We start from the raw sequence: 22,237 nt of genomic DNA, 5'->3' as shown, positions 1-22,237 counted from the left end.
AATTGTTAAATGAGATATTTTATTGGACAAAGAGTTAACTCTGTAACTGCAAAGCAACGAACAGGTGTTACTTGGACTAAGGAAATGCAGCAGTGTAGACTGAATTCTATAAAAAAAAAATATGCAGCTGCTAGAAAGTAGTATGACCCAAAATCCAAGCATTCTTCAATAAGAAAAACAGAACTCAAAACATAATAATACATAACAAAAAGCAGTTAACTCGAAGGTACAAAACACCTCTTCCGCACAACATTCATCATTTTTTTGCTGAAGGAGAAAGATCATCTCAGAACGTTGCAAAGAAGCAATCACAAAAATGAGAATGACGCAACTCACTTGGTAACTCACATGAAAACTGACATGGAAACTCCTCAAACCATTTCCAAAACAGACATACAACTCAGACCTCCCACAGATTCTATACCATTTTTCTATTGTATTTGAGCAAACAGAGTGAATTCTGGGTAAGGCTAAACCTGCTCTAGTCTACACCCATTGGAGAGATAGCACATGAACGGTAAAGCACAGTAACAATCTATAAAATACAAAACGTGAATATATTATCCATATTTATCCAAAATGAGGACTGGTGAGGGTGTACAGAATATTTTACAATTCTATAACACAGTCTATGCCTGGATATTCTGGCAGGTTCAGATCGTATTTCTTCTGGATGTCATAAGGCAGGAAGCGTCCCGCCAAGTAGTGCTTCCCTGTGAAACTGGTGGCACATCTCTTTGGTGCCATAAGCGAGATCAGGACGTCTGGGTTGATCCCATCTGAGGTCACCTGGTCAACATCCCAACCTTTAATAAACAAGGAAATGATGATCACCATTTGAATTCCATCTCCATTGATGGGACAACTAACCTGCCATCTACTAGCTATGTCACGTGACATAACATTATGGAGAGCGTGAGAATCTCACTTGAGCTTCTCCTTTCAACTTTAATCGGCATTTCATCTTACAGATTAGACACCTGCCAGGTAGCAGCATTCCAGAACAAGTTAAAAGGGGAGAGGGTGAGATATAATGGCCAAATATATGTACTACACTTAGCTATATGCTTTACTATCTCATTCTATCCAGGTTGGTCTCTACAGCTCAGTAGTGTTGAGGATGACTTGAGGTTGATCTGACAAAGGCTATCGCAGCTGCAAATGTGGCCGGTGAATTGTGGAGCACAATTCAGGCTGCTGAGGGAAGGATGGCTCATAAAAATGTCTGGAATGGAGTAAATGGAATGGTATCAAACACATGGAAACCATGTGTTTTGATGTGTTGATACCATTCCATTGACTCCGTTTCAGATATTACTATGAGCCCGTCCTCCCCAATCAAGGTGCCACCAACCTCCTGTGGTGGAACATGTACAGGCTTTTATTTTGTATGGCTTACTCGTGTTTAGCTCAGAGCTAAAATCCTGTTTTGGGCAAATTTCTGTACATTTGTGCAACACTGGTACATGTTGAATGTGCAGCATAGCTTTCAGCCTTACCTGAGGGTATGTCCAAACTTACGATGGGGATCTTGACCTGCTTCAGAGTGACTAGGATGCCAGCGTAGGGCTCCTTCACGTCTGTGTGGTCAGTCTCTGGCCCCAGGATGGCATCGATCACCAGGTTATAGGCATCGTTGATCAACTGCACCTGAACACACAACCATAACACAACCACAATGCAAACTCTGGTCAGCATCTAGACAAGAGCTTTACATAGTTCTCACAGCTCCAGCAAGGTGCACTTTCATAAGTCAGTTCCGCTATCAGATGTCAACTTTAATTCAAGGATTCATTTGTACAATACACTAATTAATACTTGAATTAAACTTGACATCTAACATTTAATGTTTTATAATCCTTTTTTACGTTGCTCACCTCTGTTGGGAGATAGGAGAGGAATGGGATGTCCATCTTTTCACACTGAACTGTGAAGTCCTGTTGAATGGTGTGAGGGGTACGTTTGGGATAGTAGATGGTTGGCTCATACTCCTGTGAGAGAGAGAGAGAAAATACTACTACCGGTCAAAAGTTTGGACACACCTACTCATTCAAGGGTTTTTCTTTAATTTTGCTATTTTCTACATTGTAGAATAATAGTGAAGACTATGAAACGCATTCATAAAACTATGAAATAACACATATGGAATCATGTAGTAACCAAAAAAGTGTTAAACAAATCAAAACATATTTTATATTTGAGATACTTCAAATAGCCACCCTTTGACTTGATGACAGCTTTGCTCACTCTTGGCATTCTCTCAATGAGTTCCCACATATGCTGAGCACTTGTTGGCTGCTTCACTTTGCAGTTCGACTCATCCCAAACCACCTCAATTTGTTTGGGGTCGGGGGATTGCGGAGGCCAGGTCATCTGATGAAGCACTTCATCACTCTCCTTCTTGGTAAAATATCCCTTACACAGCCTGAAGGTGTGTTGGGTCATTGTCCTGTTGAAAAACAAATGATAGTCCCACTAAGCCCAAACCAGATGGGATGGCGTATCGCTGCAGAATGCTGTTGTAGCCATGCTGGTTAAGTGTGCACAAATACACACACAAAGATCATCCGTTCCCCCACACCGCGTCTCACAAAGACATGGCAGTTGGAACCAAAAATCTCCAATTTGGACTCTAGGCCAAAGGACAAATTTCCACCGGTCTAATGTCCATTGCTTGTGTTTCTCGGCCCAAGCAAGTCTCTTCGTCTTATTGGTGTCCTTTAGTAGTGGTTTCTTTGCAGTCATTCGACCATGAAGGCCTGATTCACACAGTCTCCTCTGAACAGTTGATGTTGAGATGTGTCTGTTACTTGAACTCTGTGAAGCATTTATTTGGGCTGCAATTTCTGAAACTGGTAACTCTAATGAACTTATCCTCTGCAGCAGGTAACTTTGGGTCTTCCATTCTTGTGGCGGTCCTCATGAGTGCCAGTTTCATCATAGCGCTTGATGGTTTTTGTGACCGCACTTGGAGAAACTTTAAAAGTTCTTGAAATTGTTGGGATTGACTGACCTTCATGTCTTAACATAATGATGGACAGTGAAATGTTTACTTACAAGCCCCTAACCAAAAATGCAGTTAAAAAAAGAAAAAAAAGAATAAGAAATAAAAATAACAAGTGATTAAAGAGCAGCAGTAAAATAACATTAGCGAGACTATATACAGGTACAGAGTCAATGTGCGGGGCACTGGTTAGTTGAGGTAATATGTACATGTAGGTAGAGTTATTAAAGTGACTATGCATAGAAGCTGTTTAGAAGCCTCTATTCTTGCCATAATATGGACTTGGTCTTTTACCAAATAGGGCTATCTTCTTTATATCCCCCCTAACTTGTCACAACACAACTGATTGGCTCAAACTCATCAAGAAGGAAAGAAATTCCACAAAAAACTTTTAACAAGGCACACCTGTTAATTTAAATGCATTCCTGGTGACTACCTTATGAAGCTGGTTGAGAGAATGCCAAGAGTGTGCAAAGCTGTTATCAAGGGAAAGGGTGGCTACTTTGAAGAATCTCAAATATATTTTGATTTGTTTGACACTTTTTTGTTGGTACTACATGATTCCATATGTCTTATTTCATAGTTTTTATGTCTACATGGTTATTCTACAATGTAGAAAATAGTTTTAAAAAAATACATATAAAGAAAAACCCTTGAATGAGTAGGTTTTCTAAAACTTTTGACCGGTAGTGAATATGAAAATGAAATATGAATGAAATACTCCGTAACCATATAAATCAATACAGGCCCTCTAAGATGACAAGGTGACAATTTAAGAGAGAACATACTTTGCTCTCTGTGGGTTGATCAGGGCTGGAGAGACAGACAGCTAGAGACTGACAGGGCTGCCCTCTGATTAGCACAGCGCTGTAAACCTTCTAGCACTCTGGACTCTGGGATGACTAAATTACACCTCCATGATTAATGATAGACGTTTAGGGAGAGTGGAAAGCCAGACACCTGTGGCTTGTGATGTTAAACGACGGCCAGCCATGATCCCCACCGCTAATGGGCCTCAATCACAGTGATAAGTACCTCATGCAAGTACCTCATACAAGTACTTGGGAGTATGGCTAGACGGTACACTTTCCTTCTCTCAGCACAAATCAAAGCTGCAGGCTAAGGTTAAATCTAGACTTGGTTTCCTCTATCGTAATCGCTCCTCTTTCACCCCATCTGCTAAACTAACCCTGATTCAGATGACCATCCTACCCATGCTAGATTACGGAGACATAATTTATAGATCGGCAGGTAGGGTTGATCTCGAGCGGCTAGATGTTCTTTACCATTTGGTCATCAGATTTGCCACCAATGCTCCTTACAGGACACATCACTGCAGTCTATACTCTTCTGTAAACTGGTCATCTCTGAAAACCTGTAACAAGACCCACTGGTTGGTTGATGCTAATTTATAAAACCCTCTTAGGCCTCACTCCCCCCTATCTGAGATACCTACTGCAGCCCTCATCCTCCACATACACCACCCGTTCTGCCAGTCACATTCTGTTAAAGGTCCCCAAAGCACACATATACCTGGGTCGCTCCTTTTTCAGTTCGCTGCAGCTAGCGACTAGAACAAGCTGCAAAAAACACTCAAACCAGACCGTTTTATCTCCTTCTCTTCATTCAAAGATTCAATCATTGACACTCTTACTGACAGTTGTGGCTGCTTCACGTGATGTATTGCTGTCTCTACCTTCTTGCTCTTTGTGCTGTTGCCTGTACCCAATAATGTGTGTACCATGTTTTGTGCTGCTACCAAGTTGTGCTGCTGCGATGTTGTGTTGCTACCATGTTGTTGTCATGTGGTGTTGCTGCCATGCTGTGTTGTCATGTGTTGCTGCCATGCTATGTGGTTGACTTAAGTCTCTCTTTATGTAGTGTTGTGGTGTCTCTCTTGTCGTGATGTGTGTTTTTTCCTATATTTTTAATCCCAGCCCCCATCCCCGCAGGAGGCCTTTTGCCTTTTGGTATGGCGTCATTGCAAATAAGAATTTGTTCTTAACTTATTTGCCTAGTTAAATAAAGGTTAAATATATACATTTGAAGTCGGAAGTTTACATACACCTTAGCCAAATACATTTAAACTCAGTTTTTCACAATTCCTGACATTTAATCCAAGTAAAAAATCCCTGTTTTAGGTCAGTTAGGATCACCACTTTATTTTAAGAATGTGAAATGTCAGAATAATAGTAGAGAGAATTATTTATTTCAGCTTTTATTTATTTCATCACATTTCCAGTGGGTCAGAAGTTTACATACACTCAATTAGTATTGGTAGCATTGCCTTTAAATTGTTTAACTTGGGTCAAACGTTTCGGGTAGCCTTCCACAAGCTTCCCACAATAAGTTGGGTGAATTTTGACCCATTCCTCCTGACAGAGCTGGTGTAACTGAGTCAGGTTTGTAGGCCTCCTTGCTCGCACACACTTTTTCAGTTCTGCCCACACATTGTCTATAAGATTGAGGTCAGGGCTTTGTGATGACCCCTCCAATACCTTAACTTTGTTGTCCTTAAGCCATTTTGCCACAACTTTGGAAGTATGCTTGGGGTCATTTTCCATTTGAAAGACCCAAGCTTTAACTTCCTGACTGATGTTTTGAGATGTTGCTTCAATATATCCACGTAATTTTCCTTCCTCATAAGGCCATCTATTTTGTGAAGTGCACCAGTCCCTCTTGCAGCAAAGCATCCCCATCCCAACGATGAACCAGACTTGTGGAGGTCTACAATTTTTCTTCTGAGGTCTTGGCTGATTTCTTTTGATTTTCCCATGATGTCAAGCAAAGAGGCACTGAGTTTGAAGGTAGGCCTTGAAATACATCAACAGGTACACCTCCAACTGACTCAAATGATGTCAATCAGCCTATCAGAAGTTTCTAAAGCCCTAACATAATTTTCTGTAATTTTCCAAGCTGTTTAAAGGCCCAGCCAACTTAGTGTATGTAAACTTCTTACCCACTGGAATTGTGATACAGTGAATTATATGTGATTAGCCAGCAGCATACCACCCATGATTAGCCAGCAGCATACCACCCTGCATACCACTGCTGGTTTGCTTCTGAAGCTAAGCAGCGTTGGTTCTGGTCAGTTCCTGGATGGGAGACCAGATGCTGCTGGAAGTGGAGTTGGAGGGTCAGTAGGAGGCACTCTTTCCTCTGGTCTAAAAAATGCCCCAGGGCAGTGATTGGGGACACTGCCCTGTATAGGGTGCCGTCTTTTGGATGGGACGTTAAACTGGTGTCCTGACTCTCTGAGGTCATTAAAGATCCCATGGCACTTATTGTAAGACCTCGGTGTCCTGGCTAAACTCCCAATCTGGCCCTCAAACCATCACGGTCACCTAAGAATCCCCAGTTTACAATTGGCTCATTCATTCCCCTCCTTTCCCCTGTAACTATTCCCCAGGTCGTTGCTTCAAATGAGAACGTGTTCTCAGTTAACTTACCTGGTTAAATTATCGGACTACATTTTTTTTTATAAGTGAAATAATCTGTCTGTAAACAATTGTTACTTGTGTCACAAAAATTACTTGTGTCATGCACAAAGTAGATGTCCTACCCGACTTGCAAAATCTATAGTTTGATAACAAGACATTTTTGGAGTGGTAGAAAAACAAGTTTTAATGACTCCAACCTAAGTGTATGTAAACTTCCGACTTCAACGGTATCTTTTTAAATAGTGGAAGTGAAAGGGCCTCAGTGTCCTGCTGGTCATGCTGGATATGTAAACCAGGCAGTGAAAGGTTTAGGTCCCTCCATCTCTGACTAACTGGCCCTGGTCAGTCAGAGGGAGAAGTGGTCTGCTAGCCCAGACGTCAGTCTACGTGCTCCAACTCGCTCCTGGGAGACATTAAACCAATCAGGCTTCAACCACAGGGGCTAAAGAACAGGCAACTGACGTCATCTTTCATAACTGCCGCTAAAGAACCCAGAGAGAGACGACCCTCTAGGGTGGCTGCGACCCCTCCGTGACCCCTTGGTGTCCTGACTTAGAAGAGGTAACAACGTCAACAAGAGACAGACATACCTTGGGGATGGAGGCACCATCAGGACGCTCTCTAGCATCAACAAGCGTCAACTAAGAGGTATATCAACAGGTTACAGACAGGTCACACGCCTTTTCCTGTTGATGTTAAGCCTTCCCACCGTTGAACTTCCTCTCCCTGATGGATGAGCATTCTGAGGTAGGCCTTGAAGGAGCGTCTTTCCTGTGGTCACAGTCCGTTGAGATTCACAGTGGTTTGTTTCAACCGTGACACAAAGGCAACATTCAAAGGACATTATGGAATCTCTGAGACTCATCAGTCGTGATGAACACCTTGACTCTTTCAGACGTCGAGGCCAAGGTGTTTATGTTCAAAAGTAACACGAAAGAACCGCATTATGTTCCAAAAGAACTGTAGAACATCATGTGAATCCTCCCTTGCCTGAACAACAGGCTGGACTAACGGTCACAGACATAATCATACCCAGACAGAATCTGACAAAGGTGAGCTTTGACTTGGGGACGGTTTGTCTTTTCCATATGCAATATTTTGGCTCGTCATTTATTTAGCAGTGGAAAGAACCATGGATGCATGCCAAACATACCCTGTCTTTTATACTGATAACAAGTTCAAACAGGTGCCATTAATACAGGTAACGAGTGGAGGACAGAGGAGCCTCTTAAAGAAGAAGTTACAGGTCTGTGAGAGCCAGAAATCTTGCTCGTTTGTAGGTGACCAAATACTTATTTTCCACCATAATTTGCAAATAAATTAATTAAAAATCCTACAATGTGATTTTCTGGATTTTTTTTCTCATTTTGTCTATCATAGTTGAAGTGTACCTATGATGAAAATTACAGGACTCTCTCATCTTTTTAAGTGGGAGAACTTGCACAATTGGTGGCTGACTAAATACTTTTTTGCCCCACTGTGTATGGTGAAGTTATATAGATACAGTCCGTTTAAGGCAGGAAAACAATAACACATTTATGGTTTCGACCACATAGAATAAAGAAAGTAGACTTGCCGCACTATATCATAACATGTAAACCCTTATTCAAATTATGTTTTTAGTTCATGTACTGTTATCGTCTGTAGTATTGCAATAAATGTCTTCACATGACAGAACAGCATATCCACAGTCATGCAAACTAATGTGACTAAAGTCATGACATCGACAACATGCTATCATGGTATGCTACCACTGCCAACTGTATCCAGACAGTATTTTAATGAGGGTAACAATGAAGTGATGTCATCGACATTTTCAATCCCATAATGGATCAATTAATCATTAAGGTCTACTTATAGGAGTTGTAAATGAAAATCTCCTAAACCCTTTTACTTTATACTGCAATAAACTCACTGAACCATTTCATTCATTACTAACTATAGTCTGACATTGTCCACGTGGTCATGTGTGTGAGATGGTGGTTGCATGGCTGGTGGTTGCATGGCTGGTGGTTGCATGGCTGGTGCAGTCTTCTGTGGTATACTTACAAATATGCGCAAGTGGCGGGCACACACCAGGCCGATGGAGCCGTTCTGGTCAGGACCACAGACTACCAACACTGTTGGCTGCTTCTTACCCAGGGAGGTCAGAGGAAAGGCCTGGAGACAGAGAGAGACAGAGAGTGAGACAAAGACATCACCAGTTAGCCTAGCAGACTCATTGTCCAGGGTACAGGTCATCCAACCCATGAGGCTGAACCTCCATCACTGTCAAACTCTCTCCTTCGCGTACTGGGGACGCAATGCCATAGCCAGGGGAAATGGCACCCAGGTCTTTTTTTAAAGACAGAAAGCCCCAAACTAATTAAACCCAGACAGGAGTGGAAAAAATACCAGACCCGGACATCACAGGATGCTCCCTTCAAATAACATACGGTACTACTTTCCATCAGGCCTGAGCCATGAGTTTTCCCACCGGGCCACTGGCATCTCCCCCTCTCTGTTTTACAGGGGCACAGCACATACCCCAGTAAATCCCCTCACACGTCCTTAAGAGAAGCAGCAGAGGTATCCCCCACTAGATCCTGCTGGAGTTGGCGTGTTGACTTAAGTGGTCCAATCTTCCTCCTCACACCTAAATAGGATCAGTAGGGGAGTGAAACATGTAGTGTTGCTAGCTACTAGCGACATCACAGCTAAAGGTGTCTTACCTTACTTTCCAACAGCTTTAACACACCAAATATGTAGCCTAACCCTAGGTATTTCATATACCGGACAAATTTCAATATGGCCGCTAAAACCGGGACTCTAAACGGAGTGGCACATTACAGTGCTACAAATGGAGCCGTACTCTAATTGCAGTATCTGATTAATACAGACATGAAATAATTAATTACAGCAATGATGCCGGGAGAAGAGAGACAGCAGCCATTATCTGTAACATAAATGTTCTGTCTAGGAGTAGATACACTCTAAATGAGATGAAAGAAGGATGGTAATGTCGGCATCAAGTCCGTGAGGTGGAAGGATAATGATGGCAGCAGAAGCTACCTTCCGAGCGTAGCGAGAGAGGAAAGAGATAGGATAGAACATTTAGCCTAAGTGGCTGAAACAGATGAAACGACTTCCTGGTGTCATTAAGGGTGTAGTAGTGTGTCTCCTGCTGTGCAACAGGGTTTTCATGTGTGTCTCTCGTTGCGCTGATGTGATGACACCCTCTCTGACTTGCTCCCCTGTGGCAAATGCTAACGCTAATTAGCACAGTAGCCCAATAAGGACCAGCCATCTTTGATAGGAGTGACATTCAATATCCACATACTGTGAATGCAGTGGAAAACCTGAGTGCCTTTTACAGCAGCATCCTAACTGTATCATCTCTTATTTTCTATCTTATCTCACCTTGCTTTAGGATTGGGCCATTAGCGGTAACAAAATGATTAAAGACTAAAGAGAAGGTCATTTCAGTGGATATCTAAAATTCACATCCAGTGGAACAAGCTGGTTTTAGAGGAGTAGGTTGCCCTGGTCTGGGTTTAGTAGTCAGGGTGTAGCCCTGCTACCCTGCCTCCTATCTGGAGGAATGGGGTTATGTCAGCTCATGGTGAAAGGCTCTGCAGTCCTATCCTCATACATGTGCACGCGCACACACACGCGCACACGCACACGCACACACACACACACACACACACACACACACACACACACACACACACACACACACACACACACACACACACACACACACACACAGGAGCAATGGCTGTATTGACTCTAATAAGGTCCCTGAGGCTAAGCCTACTTTTTTTTTTCCTACACTTATTCTACCAGGTAAGTCGACTGAGAACATATTCTCATTAACAGTAACGACCCTGGGAATAGTTGTTTTTGATTGGTAAGTCTATTGGCCAGCTAACTATCTACTTGTAGCAAGCATGGCCGAATTACCGACTGGGGTGGGGCCCATTGATCATCCGTTATCATATTAAAAACTGCAAACATTTGCCTCCACCCTATGGCAAAATGTGCATAATTTCAGGAAATTAGCTGTAAAACTACAAAAAATACATCTCTGCCCATGGCAAAATGAGTAGAATTGCATGAAATTAGTTATTATATTTGTGGCCCCCACCCCCCATGCCCATCCCTGCACTATAGGGCCTCTGCTCTCATCCATCTGACACACACACACAGACACACCACACAAACTTGCCCCCACACCCACGTGTCCCACCACACATACAGCCACAAATACAAAACCCCAAAAATACCATGATATTTATTATTTTTACAATATAATGTTTCATTATTTTAAATATCCATAAATTATTGTAATAATTAAAAAAAATACATCTAAATACTATTCATATTACAGAGAAGGTGGTAAAGCTTCATGTGACACCTTTTGCTTTGTAGCATCTACAGATGAAACATTATGGTGCCTGGGTAAGGCCAAAATGGCACAAATATTCCAACTTCAATTCATTATTTCTCAATGATGCCTTAAGATACATATGTCAAATATGTATCAACAATCTTTCCTCCAAAGGACCCTTTTATGGATTACATTTTGTGAAAATCGAAAATATAATGGTCTCTTTTGTTCTAGTTTCATAAGGAATCACCCAAAAATAAACATACAGCCACACACTCCTGATGAAAGCTGAGCGGGATAATCAATGTGTTTTTCAATGGACATCCTGAGTAGACAGAACAGGGACACAGGGACAGCAGACTCCAGCGTTTACTGCTCCATGGAACTGGAACATTCTTTGTATCCCCAGGTGCTGAAAGGCCTTTGCCTGCTATCCCTACCCCTAGGCTAAACGCAGGCGCTGCACTCACTCACGCCAGATCACAGAGGAACACCGATGAGATGGACCCGTGTGGTTGATGCCAGGGGGGTTGAGGTCTTTGGGCGTATATGGGGTGGATTACTCTGTGAGGAGTTCATGTTATCTGGCAAACGCAACCACTGTAGTGAAATCACAAAGCCTTACTACTGAACTCAAAATCAAATCAAATGTATTTGTCACATACACCTGGTTAGCAGATGTTAATGCGAGTGTAGAGAAATGCTTGTGCTTCTAGTTCCGACAATGCAGTAATAACCAACAAGTAATCTAACCTAACAATTCCAAAACTACTACCTCATACACACAAGTGTAAAGGGATAAAAAATATGTACATAAAGATATATGAATGAGTGATGGTACAGAACGGCATAGGCAAGATGCAGTAGATGGTATCGAGTACAGTATATACATATGAGATGAGTAATGTAGGGTATGTAAACAAAGTGGCATAGTTTAAAGTGGCTAGTGATACATGTATTACATAAAGATGCAGTAGATGATATAGAGTACAGTATATACATATACATATGAGATGAGTAATGTAGGGTATGTAAACATTATAATAAGTAGCATTGTGTGTTGGCAGCAGCCACTCAATGTTAGTGGTGGCTGTTTAACAGTCAGATGGCCTTGAGATAGAAGCTGTTTTTCAGTCTCTCGGTCCCTGCTTTGATGCACCTGTACTAACCTCGCCTTCTGGATGATAGCGGGGTGAACAGGCAGTGCCTCGGGTGGTTGTTGTCCTTGATGATCTTTATGGCCTTCCTGTGACATCGGGTGGTGTAGGTGTCCTAGAGGGCAGGTAGTTTTCCCCCGGTGAAAAGTTGTGCAGACCTCACTACCCTCTGGAGAGCCTTACGGTTGTGGGCGGAGCAGTTGCCGTACCAGGCGGTGATACAGCCCGACAGGATGCTCTCGATTGTGCATCTGTAGAAGTTTGTGAGTGCTTTTGGTGACAAGCTTAATTTCTTCAGCCTCCTGAGGTTGAAGAGGCGCTGCTGCGCCTTCTTCACAACGCTGTCTGTGTGGGTGGACCAATTCAGTTTGTCTGTGATGTGTACGCCGAGGAACTTAAAACGTACTACCCTCTCCACTACTGTCCCATCGATGTGGATAGGGGGGTGCTCCCTCTGCTGTTTCCTGAAGTCCACAATCATCTCCTTTGTTTTGTTGACGTTGAGTGTGAGGTTATTTTCCTGAACTTTGTCATGCATGTGGGTGCAGTAGCCCCAGGCCGAGACAGACGTTGCTAATCTAGCTACGTACGGTATGTGTGCTGCGGCTGCTCGAGCCATGGACCATTATCTTTTGGTGATAATGATGGTAGGTGGATGTGGTTGAGGTAATCTAACGCTCTGAGGGGAGCTCTCACTCTTTCTTGGTCTCTCTCTTTATCTCTGATAGGAAAGTGTCTTATGTCTGAAAGCTCAAGGAACATTAATCACACCACACCGGGTTCCTGTGGAGGATACGACTGCAGGGTTAAACCAACCGACCGCCTGGTCAAAGTGTTCCTGACACAAAGTGTGTTCCTGACATCTCCACACTCCGTACACTGCTGCTGAACACAGGCAGTCTGACTGGGAGAACTAACTTACAGAACGCTCACCACACATTACACAAAGAGACAAACACACACACACACACACACACACACACACACACACACACACACACACACACACACACACACACACACACACACACACACACACACACACACACACGTAGGGGTCTGATGTAAAAAGGGATTTATAAATACATTTGATTGATTGATTGATGGATAGATAGATAGATTAATGAGTAGCCCGAAAAAGGTGGTTCTTAGAGAGAGGAAGGAAAGAGGAGTGGGGGGATAAGGGTGGTACATAAAGTACCTTGGTGATGGCGATGGCACAGGCATGCCCCCAGATCTCTATCAGCTGCTGCTGGCCAAACCTGTAGTCCCTCAGCAGCTCTGTCTCAATGGCTGCTGTCTCCACTTTACTGTAGGGAAACACAACACAGAGCAATAGCATTAGCATCATCCATCAGATTCAATCAATCACAATTCAATTATATATTGTGTACGGTAGCACTCTTTATGAATCTCTCAGCAAACTAGACATACACCTCAAAAACATATGTTGCTGTGTTGCGTGTTAGATGAAATGCTTGGTTGGGGATTGTCTGATGCCTGAGGTATTTCCTTTGAGTGTAATGACACTACCAAGTTGAAGTTTATGAAGTAGATATTTATATTAAACAGGTATACAGGTAAGGCTGGCAGGCCTGAACTGATATCATAACTCTGCCATGTGGGCTCATTTAACCAGAGAGGGAGCTGCTGTGGAAACACAGAGAAAGTACACTATTCCATATTACACTAGAGACACCTGGTGGAGAGATGGAGTACTACATCAAGACTTTCTCAGAATACGATGGAGAATATTATAATCAAAGCATATAGTATGATAACATACACAGAGTATACCAATTATTACGAACACTTTCCTAATGATGAGTTGCACCCCCACCTCAATTTGTCGGGGCATGGACTCCACAAGTTGCCGAAAGATTTCCACAGGAATGCTGACCCATGTTGACTCCAATGCTTCCCACAGTTGTGTCAAGTTGGCTGGATGTCCTTTGAGTGGTGGACCATTATTGATACACACAAGAAACATGAGCTTGAAAAAACCCAGCAGCGTTGCAGTTCTTGACACAAACCGGTGCGCGTGGCAACTGCTACCATACCCCGTTCAAAGTCACTTACATCTTTTGTCTTGCCCAGTCACCCTCTAAATGGCGCACATACACAATCCATGTCTCAATTGTCTCAAGGCTTAAAAAATATTCTTTAACATGTCTCCTCCCCTTCATCTACACTAACTGAAGTGGATGTATGTCTGTCATGGTGTATATCATGGAAAGACCAGGTGTTCTTAATGTTGGCCTAATGGTTAAGAGCATTGGGCCTGTAACGAAAGGTTGCTTGTTCGAATCCATGAGCCAGCAAGGTGGATTAATCTGCTGTTCTGCCCTTGAGCAAGGCAGTTAACCCCCAACAACTGCTCCCTAGACGCCGATTATGTGGATTAAGGCAGCCCCCCCGCACCTCTCTGATTCTGAGGGGCTCTTTTTAAATACGGAAGACACATTTCGATTGAATGCATTCAGTTGTACAACTGACTAGATTTCCCACTTTCCTCAAAGGTGACATTTGTGGTTCCAGCAGGACTATTTTTGTTTACAGCAGAATGTATTAGTCAGCTGATGCTCTGCTCACACACACATGCACACAGGCTCGTGCAGTACCGGAGTGCCAGTCCAGGTCCAAGAGGCTTCTAAACAGCTTCTACCTCCAAGCCATAAGTCTCCTGAACATCTAATCAAATGGCTACCCAGACTACTTGCATTGCCCCCCTCTTTTACGCTGCTGCTACTCTCTGTTATCTATGCATAGTCACTTTAATAACTCTACCTACATGTACATATTACCTCAATGACCTCTACTAACCGGTGCCCCTGCACATTGACTCTGTACCTGTACTCTGTATTTTTCTTAAAACTGCATTGTTGGTTAAAGGCTTGTAAGTAAGCATTTCCCTGTTGTATTCAGCACATGTGACAAATAACATTTGATTTGATTTAATGCACACGCATTTGTAGAATTTTGCATTTTTCAAACACCTGAAACTGTATTTTCCTGCAATCTCGAGCCAAAATCATTATGCTTAATTTGATGTAAAAAAAAAATGGTCTATTTTTCTGCATACAGTATCTAAGCATACCTCTTGAGCTGTCCTCCTGATTGGTGGTTATCTTTTAAAGAAATGAAATATTCTTCTCTGCGTCTCTGCTAAAATCTGGGTAATTGATTGAAAGGAATGTGAGTCTTATTTAGTACATTGCTTGTTTTTCTAAAGTCTACCAACTTTGCCAGCAGGCATGCCAGCTAAGATAGACAAGCTAGCTACTCTAACATGATTGATAGCCTGAAATGGCTTCTTGGTTATCAGGTCATGAGATTGGGAACCTAACTGGCCTAGCTAAATCCAACTTCATAAAATTGGTTAGTGGTTAGTAGAATTACAGAGAGAAAAAAAACTAAGCATTATTGTTATTTAAATGTAAAAAAAATAATATATAAATAAATAAGAAAAACAGGACACATCTGAGGGGGCCCATGCCCCTGTGCCCCCTACAGGCATGACGCCTCTGGACTTAATCATCCTCCACTTGTGACTACAGAGGAAAACGGAGCATACAGGGAAGCTAAAAGGGCCACTGACATCTGAAGCATGTAACAACTTCAGGAAGCTCAACAAGGACTAAGAAGGTTGTCCCTGATGTAAAACCTAATTCAGATATCTTATGATGAAACACTCTAACCATATTTCGAGTTCTCATGCAGATGAAAGTCACACGTTGAAAGCATTTAAAAACAGTACAACTTAATGTCCTGGCATCACAGGCAACAACCCCAAATTCACATATCGCTTAAACCAATAAACATAATCTTAATTTCACTGTGACTAGTTGAATGCTTAAGGTTGCCCCAGCATTGGCCCAGTGTTCTCTTCTCTTTTGGCTCTAGGATCACTGTGTTAAAACCTACCGTGTCCAACGGGGCTTTTGGCATTTAGCTCAGCCAACAGAGCATCACACCTGTCATCCAGGGCTAGCCTGGGGCAGACTTCCTGGCTCGCTGTGACATGATGGTCTTTACAAAGATCACATTAGTTCATTGGGTTGGATGGCTGCTTTCATAGGACGATAGTACTTTTACAGTAAGCAATGTAGACTACAATTAATCTGCGGTCACTGCCTGAAGGCCTACATAAAATGTAAAAACTTGTCACCTTGGCTAGATGTTGCCCGTAAGCACAGATTTAGGATCAGCTAACCCTCCACAACCCTAACCTTAAACAGTACGGGGGGGGGGGGCTGCATCTGTCTGGAAAACATCATCCTACTCCACTGTCTTCTAGACCAGGCCAAATGGCACCCATATGGAGCCTGCTGGGTCCACATAATTCAATATAACTTATTATATATCTTTGTCTGAGTCAACAATGAGACAGAAAACATTGTTCATGTTCCTCCCAAGTCCCCAGTGAACAGATAACACACAGTACTGTAGTCCTTCACTCAAGCACATAAAAGCCCTCGAGGGAAAGGGAGAGATGGATCCAACTTAGGTGCACCAAGGGGGACCATATGTCAGTGAAGGTTCTCTGAAGAGCAGAAGAGGAGGGGAGGGGAGGGGGTGTTGCACATACACTTGAGTGGCTGGAACAGCAGCAGCAGAGACAGTAACAAGCTGGAGAGACCCAGTGTTGCACCCCTCCCTCCCCTGGAGTCTCCATTAATCTCCATGTGTGTGGCGGCCACGGCATCCCTATGGTGTGTCATTGCTCCTCACCACTCAGGCTGTGGCCCAGGGTGCTCAGCTGTGATCACATGCCTGTTAATGAGCCTGTTTACCTCCACAGCCTAGTTGTCCCTGAAGGGTAGCAGACACACACACAAACAGAGGGGAATACATGCACACGCATGTGAGCACTGCACGTACATGCACATACCTTTTCAAACACACACTTACTCGCATGAGCAGATGGCTGCTCGCAAAACACTTCTCCACCACGTCACACCAAAATATACAGTAGGGCCTACACAAAAAACATTCACGACTAAGGCTGTGGCGACCACATAACTCAACATCACAACACTTTCCAATGTCTAATGAGCTCATGTTTATGGGAGAGAGTCAACAGAGCTGTCTGACAAAACTAATGAAAAACACAAGAGTGCCTGCAGTAACACTGTACTAACGCTGTACTAACAGTACACTCTCAGGAGACTGATTAGGTCTGGGATGATGAAGTGATTAATATAAATTGCAGCCTGTTAATTGCATGGAGTGTCAATCCATCTTCATTTATCTGGATCTGTTCATTAAGACAAAGTTACAGTGAAATGTGTGCAGGAGCAGAAAGCTTACACTTTTTTAATAACAAAATAACTGAGTATTAAGGCTGTTCCTCCCCTCCTCTCCCATGCCCTCCTCTCCTCCTCTCCCATGCCCTCCTCTCCTCCTCTCGCATGCCCTCCTCTCCTCCTCTCCCATGCCCTCCTCTCCTCCCCTTGCATGCCCTCCTCTCCTCCTCTCCCATGCCCTCCTCTCCCATGCCCTCCTCTCCTCCTCTCCCATGCCCTCCTCTCCTCCTCTCGCATGCCCTCCTCTCCTCCTCTCCCATGCCCTCCTCTCCTCCCCTTGCATGCCCTCCTCTCCTCCTCTCCCATGCCCTCCTCTCCCATGCCCTCCTCTCCTCCTCTCCCATGCCCTCATCCTCTTCACTCCCATGCCGTCCTCCCCCATGCCCTCCTCTCCTCCTCTCCCATGCCCTCCTCTCCTCCTCTTGCATGCCCTCCTCTCCTCCTCTCCCATGCCCTCCTCTCCTCCTCTCCCATGCCCTCCTCCCCTCCTCTACTCCTCTTCCTCTACTCCTCTCCCATGCCCTCCTCTCGCATGCTCTACTCCCCTCCTCTACTCCTCCTCCTCTCCTCCTCTCCCATGCCCTCCTCCCCTCCTCTCGTATGCCCTCCTCCCCTCCTCTCCCATGCCCTCTCGCATGCCCTCCTCCCCTCCTCTCCCATGCCCTCCTCTCGCATGCCCTCCTCCTCTCCCATGCCCTCCTCTTGCATGCCCTCCTCCCCTCCTCTACTCCTCTTCCTCTACTCCTCTCCCATGCCCTCCTCTCGCATGCTCTACTCCTCTCCTACTCTTCCATGCCCTCCTCTCGCATGCCCTCCTCTCCTCCTCTCCCATGCCCTCCTGTCGCATTCCCTCCTCTCCTCCTCTTGCATGCCCTCCTCCCCTCCTCTACTCCTCTTCCTCTACTCCTCTCCCATGCCCTCCTCTCGCATGCTCTACTCCTCTCCTACTCTCCCATGCCCTCCTCTCGCATGCTCTCCTCCTCTCCTCCTCTCCCATGCCCTCCTCTCCTATGCCCTCCTCTCCTCCTCTCCTCCTCCTCCTCTCCTCTCCTCCAATGATCTCCTGTCCTTCTCCCATCCAGGATCTACATTAACTAAACAGCTCCTAAAATAATCTGGTAACTCTGTCTTTTCACTCACTTCACAGTAATTACCCAGGCTCCTCTCTGCTGATGCTTAAATAACTGTCTTGTAGACTGGGTGTCCCTCCTGTATGTCCTCGTCTCTGTTCTCGTCTCTGCTTCTTTCTGTCCTCCTGTCGGTTCTTCTTTCTGTCCTTCTTTCTGTCCTCCTCTGTCTTCCTCTCTGTCCTCCTCTGTCCTTCTTTCTGTCCTCCTCTGTCTTCCTCTCTGTCCTCCTCTGTCCTTCTTTCTGTCCTCCTTTCTGTCCTTCTTTCTGCCCTCCTCTGTCTTCCTCTCTGTCCTCCTCTGTCCTTCTTTCTGTCCTCCTCTGTCTTCCTCTCTGTCCTCCTCTGTCCTTTTTTCTGTCCTCCTTTCTGTCCTTCTTTCTGTCCTCCTCTGTCTTCCTCTCTGTCCTTCTCTGTCCTTCTTTCTGTCCTCCTCTGTCTTCCTCTCTGTCCTCCTCTGTCCTTTTTTCTGTCCTCCTTTCTGTCCTTCTTTCTTTTTGTTCTCCTCTCTGTTCATTATTTATGTTCTCCTCTCTGTTCTTTCTGTCCTCCTCTCTGTTCCTCCTCTGCCCTCCTTTCTGTTCTGATCTGACCAAACACAACACAGAAGAGCCACATCACATGAGGTAAAAGAGAAACAAGTTAAAATGGAAGAGTGTGTGGTGGACACAGTATGTCACTTTTTCCGGTAACCCCCTCCCTCTGTTCTATCTCTATTTTCTTTCTCCCTCTCACACACCTTCTCTCTCTGTTCCTATCTCACTCTCTCTTCTGCTATGATGAAGTCCCAGCCAGTCTCCCTGATGCAAAATAACAAAAAAGAGGACCTGACAAGAGCAGAAAGAAAGACCCAGATGGAGAGAAATAGATTCATGTAGATACAGTGGAGTCCAAAATTGCTGGCACCCCTGACTGGCAATGCACAAACAATACTTAAAAAATATAAACAATATAATTAGAGCGACAAACTCAAAATATCAACATGTGAGAAATACTGTACTTTATTAATGTTTCAATGGAATCCACCAAAATCATTTATTGATTTAATTAAATATCAATGTCCTCTGAATCAAGGTTTCACAGTTAATGGCACCCTTAAATATTATTGTAAATAACATCTACCAAAATGAAACAAGGAATTAAATTCCACTTATTTAAGTTGATCTAAGTGTTAAGGAACTATATTGAGCCATTACATCACTTCCTTTTCACTGGGGTATAAAAAAGAGGTAACACGCATGCAATATCCCTTTGTCATCCAACACCATAAAGAAAAGAAAAGAACTGGCAGTTTTAAAAGGGACAGATGGTAGTAGACCTTTATAAATCTGGTAATGGCTACAAGAAGATCCACAAACGATTGAATATACCACTGAGCACTGTCAGGGCAATTATTAAAAAATTCTAAAGATATGGAACAGTCAAAAACCTCACAGGTAGAGGATGCAAATGCATTCTGCCCCCCAGGATAGGGAGGAGGATTGTGAGAGAAGCAACAAAATCCCCAAGAATCACTGTGAAATAATTGCAGGCCTTGGGGACGTCTTGGGGTCACCAGGTTTCAAAAAGCACCATCAGACGCCACAACCACAGGCTCTTTGGAAGGGTTGCCAGAAGAAAGCAAGACCCAAGACACAGACGCAAGCAAATCGAGTTTGCAAAACGTCATTTAAATTATGATTGGAAGAAGGTGCTCTGGTCAGATGAGACCAAAATTGAATGTTTTTGTCAGATACAGAATCAGCATGTTTGGTGGCGAAACAGAGATGCATACAAGGAGAGGCATCTCATACTAACGGTGAAATATGGTGGTGGGTCAGGGATGTTTTCGGGCTGTTTTAATTCCAGAGGTCCAGGGGCACTGGTTAAGATTGATGGCATAATGAATTCCACTAAGGATCAGGCAATTTTGGCTGACAATCTGGTTGCCTCTGCCAGAAGGCTGGGGCTTAGCCGTAGGTGGACTTTCCAACAAGACAATGACCCAAAACATACCTCAAGATCCATACAGAAATGGTTCTGTGACAACAAAACCAATGTTCTACCATGGCCATGTCAGTCGCCGGACCTCAATCCAATCCAAAACCTGTGGGCTGAGTTGAAGAGGGCAGTTGATAAGCGCAAACCCAAGAATGTGAAGGATCTTGAAAGGATCTGCATAGAGGAATGGTCCAAAATCCCTCCAAATGTGTTCCTTAACCTTGTCAAACACCACAGGAAAAGACTCCATGCTGTTATCCTTGCCAGAGGTGGTGGCACTAAGTACTAAATGAGGAGTGCCAATAATTATGAAACATTGATTTTGTTGAAATGTATTTTGTATGAAATAATTGTATGATTTTGGTGTGTTCCATTGAAACATTAATAAAGTACAGTATTTCTCACATGTTGGCATTTTGAGATTATCTCCATAAATATATTGTTTATATTTTTTAAAGTATTGTTTGTGAATTGCCAGTCAGGGGTGCCAGTAATTTTAGAGCCCACTGTATCTACAGTACCAGTCAAAAGTTTGGACACACCTACTCATTCAAGGGTTTTTCTTTATGTTTACTATTTTCTACATTGTAGAATAATAGTGAAGACATCAAAACAATGAAATAATACATAATGAATCATGTAGTAACCAAAAAAGTGTTACACAAATCAAATCATATTTGAGATGCTTCAAAGTAGCCAACCTTGGCCTTGATGACAGCTTTGCACACTCTTGGAATTTTCTCAAACAGCTTCATGAGGTAGTCAACTTGAATGCATTTGAATTTACAGATGTCTTGTTAAAAGTTAATATGTGGAATTTCTTTCCTCGATGCATTTGAGCCAATCAGTTGTGTTGTGACAAGGAAGTGCTGGTATACAGAAGATAGCCCTATTTGGTAAAGACCAAGTCCATATTATGGTAAGAACAGCTCAAATAAGCAAAGAGAAACGACAGTCCATCATTACTTTAAGACATCATGTCAGCCCTAAAGGACTCAGACCATTAGAAACAAGATTCTCTGGTCTGATGAAATGAAGATTGAACTCTTTGGCCTGAATGCCATTCATCACATCTGGAGGAAATGTGGAACCATCCTTATGGTGAAGCATGGTGGTGGCACCATCCCTATGGGATGTTTTTCAGCGGCAGGGACTGGGAGACTAGTCAGGATCAAGGCAAAGATGAACGGAGCAAAGTACAGAGAGATCCTTGGTGAAAACTTGCTACAGAGCGCTCAGGACCTCTGACTGGGGCGAAGGTTCCCCTTCCAACAGGACAACGACCCTAAGCACATGGCCAAGACAACACAGGTGTGGCTTCGGGACAAGTCTCTGAATGTCCTTGTGTGGCCCAGCCAGAGCCCGGACTTGAATCCGATCAAACATCTCTGGAGAGACCTTAAAATAGCTGTGCAGCGACGCTCCCAATCCAACCTGAAAGAGCTTGAGAGGATCTGCAGAGAAGAATGTGAGAAACTCCCCCAATACAGGTGTGCCAAGCTTGTAGCGTCTGTGAGAGAAAAATTACAAAATCATGTTATAATACTGTTTATGCATCGAATTGCTTTGATGAGTACTCTCTCATCTGTATCTATGGGACTGAGTTGGGCCTCTGGAGCTTGAGCTGACAATTGACAATGACTTGGTGATAAAAACCTACAGCCGGCATTCCATAGACAAGATGTGGTGTGTGTGACCCGAGATAGAGATAGCCTGGAAAAGTTAGAACAATCCCTCATTGTCTCATCTTCATCCTGGCATTTGGGAAACTATGCCAGGTTGGGGGTAAAACAACATCCTGTGCAGATAACCAGTAGATGAACCCAAGGTGGCTTATGATGCATTTTTAGGT

At 43.6% G+C, this 22,237-nt stretch overlaps 1 protein-coding gene across 1 annotated transcript in view; it reads right to left on the bottom strand.

The window, feature by feature from the left end:
- The window catches only part of LOC110507530 (yjeF N-terminal domain-containing protein 3), a 72,999-nt gene continuing 50,762 nt past the window's right edge, over nt 1-22,237 (bottom strand). Inside the window, exons 2-6 of the mRNA XM_021587613.2 lie at nt 13,175-13,283; nt 8,494-8,604; nt 1,878-1,991; nt 1,500-1,650; nt 1-806 (exon numbers count right to left, since the gene is read on the bottom strand). Coding sequence (XP_021443288.1) covers nt 610-806; nt 1,500-1,650; nt 1,878-1,991; nt 8,494-8,604; nt 13,175-13,283 — 682 coding nt within the window. The 3' untranslated portion in view covers nt 1-609. The remainder of the gene's footprint in view (nt 807-1,499; nt 1,651-1,877; nt 1,992-8,493; nt 8,605-13,174; nt 13,284-22,237) is intronic.

Source organism: Oncorhynchus mykiss, chromosome 1, assembly GCF_013265735.2.
Source record: "Oncorhynchus mykiss isolate Arlee chromosome 1, USDA_OmykA_1.1, whole genome shotgun sequence".
Taxonomy (NCBI): domain Eukaryota; kingdom Metazoa; phylum Chordata; class Actinopteri; order Salmoniformes; family Salmonidae; genus Oncorhynchus; species Oncorhynchus mykiss.
Note: the sequence above shows the minus strand (reverse complement) of the source record. Positions and strands in the feature narration are given on the sequence as shown.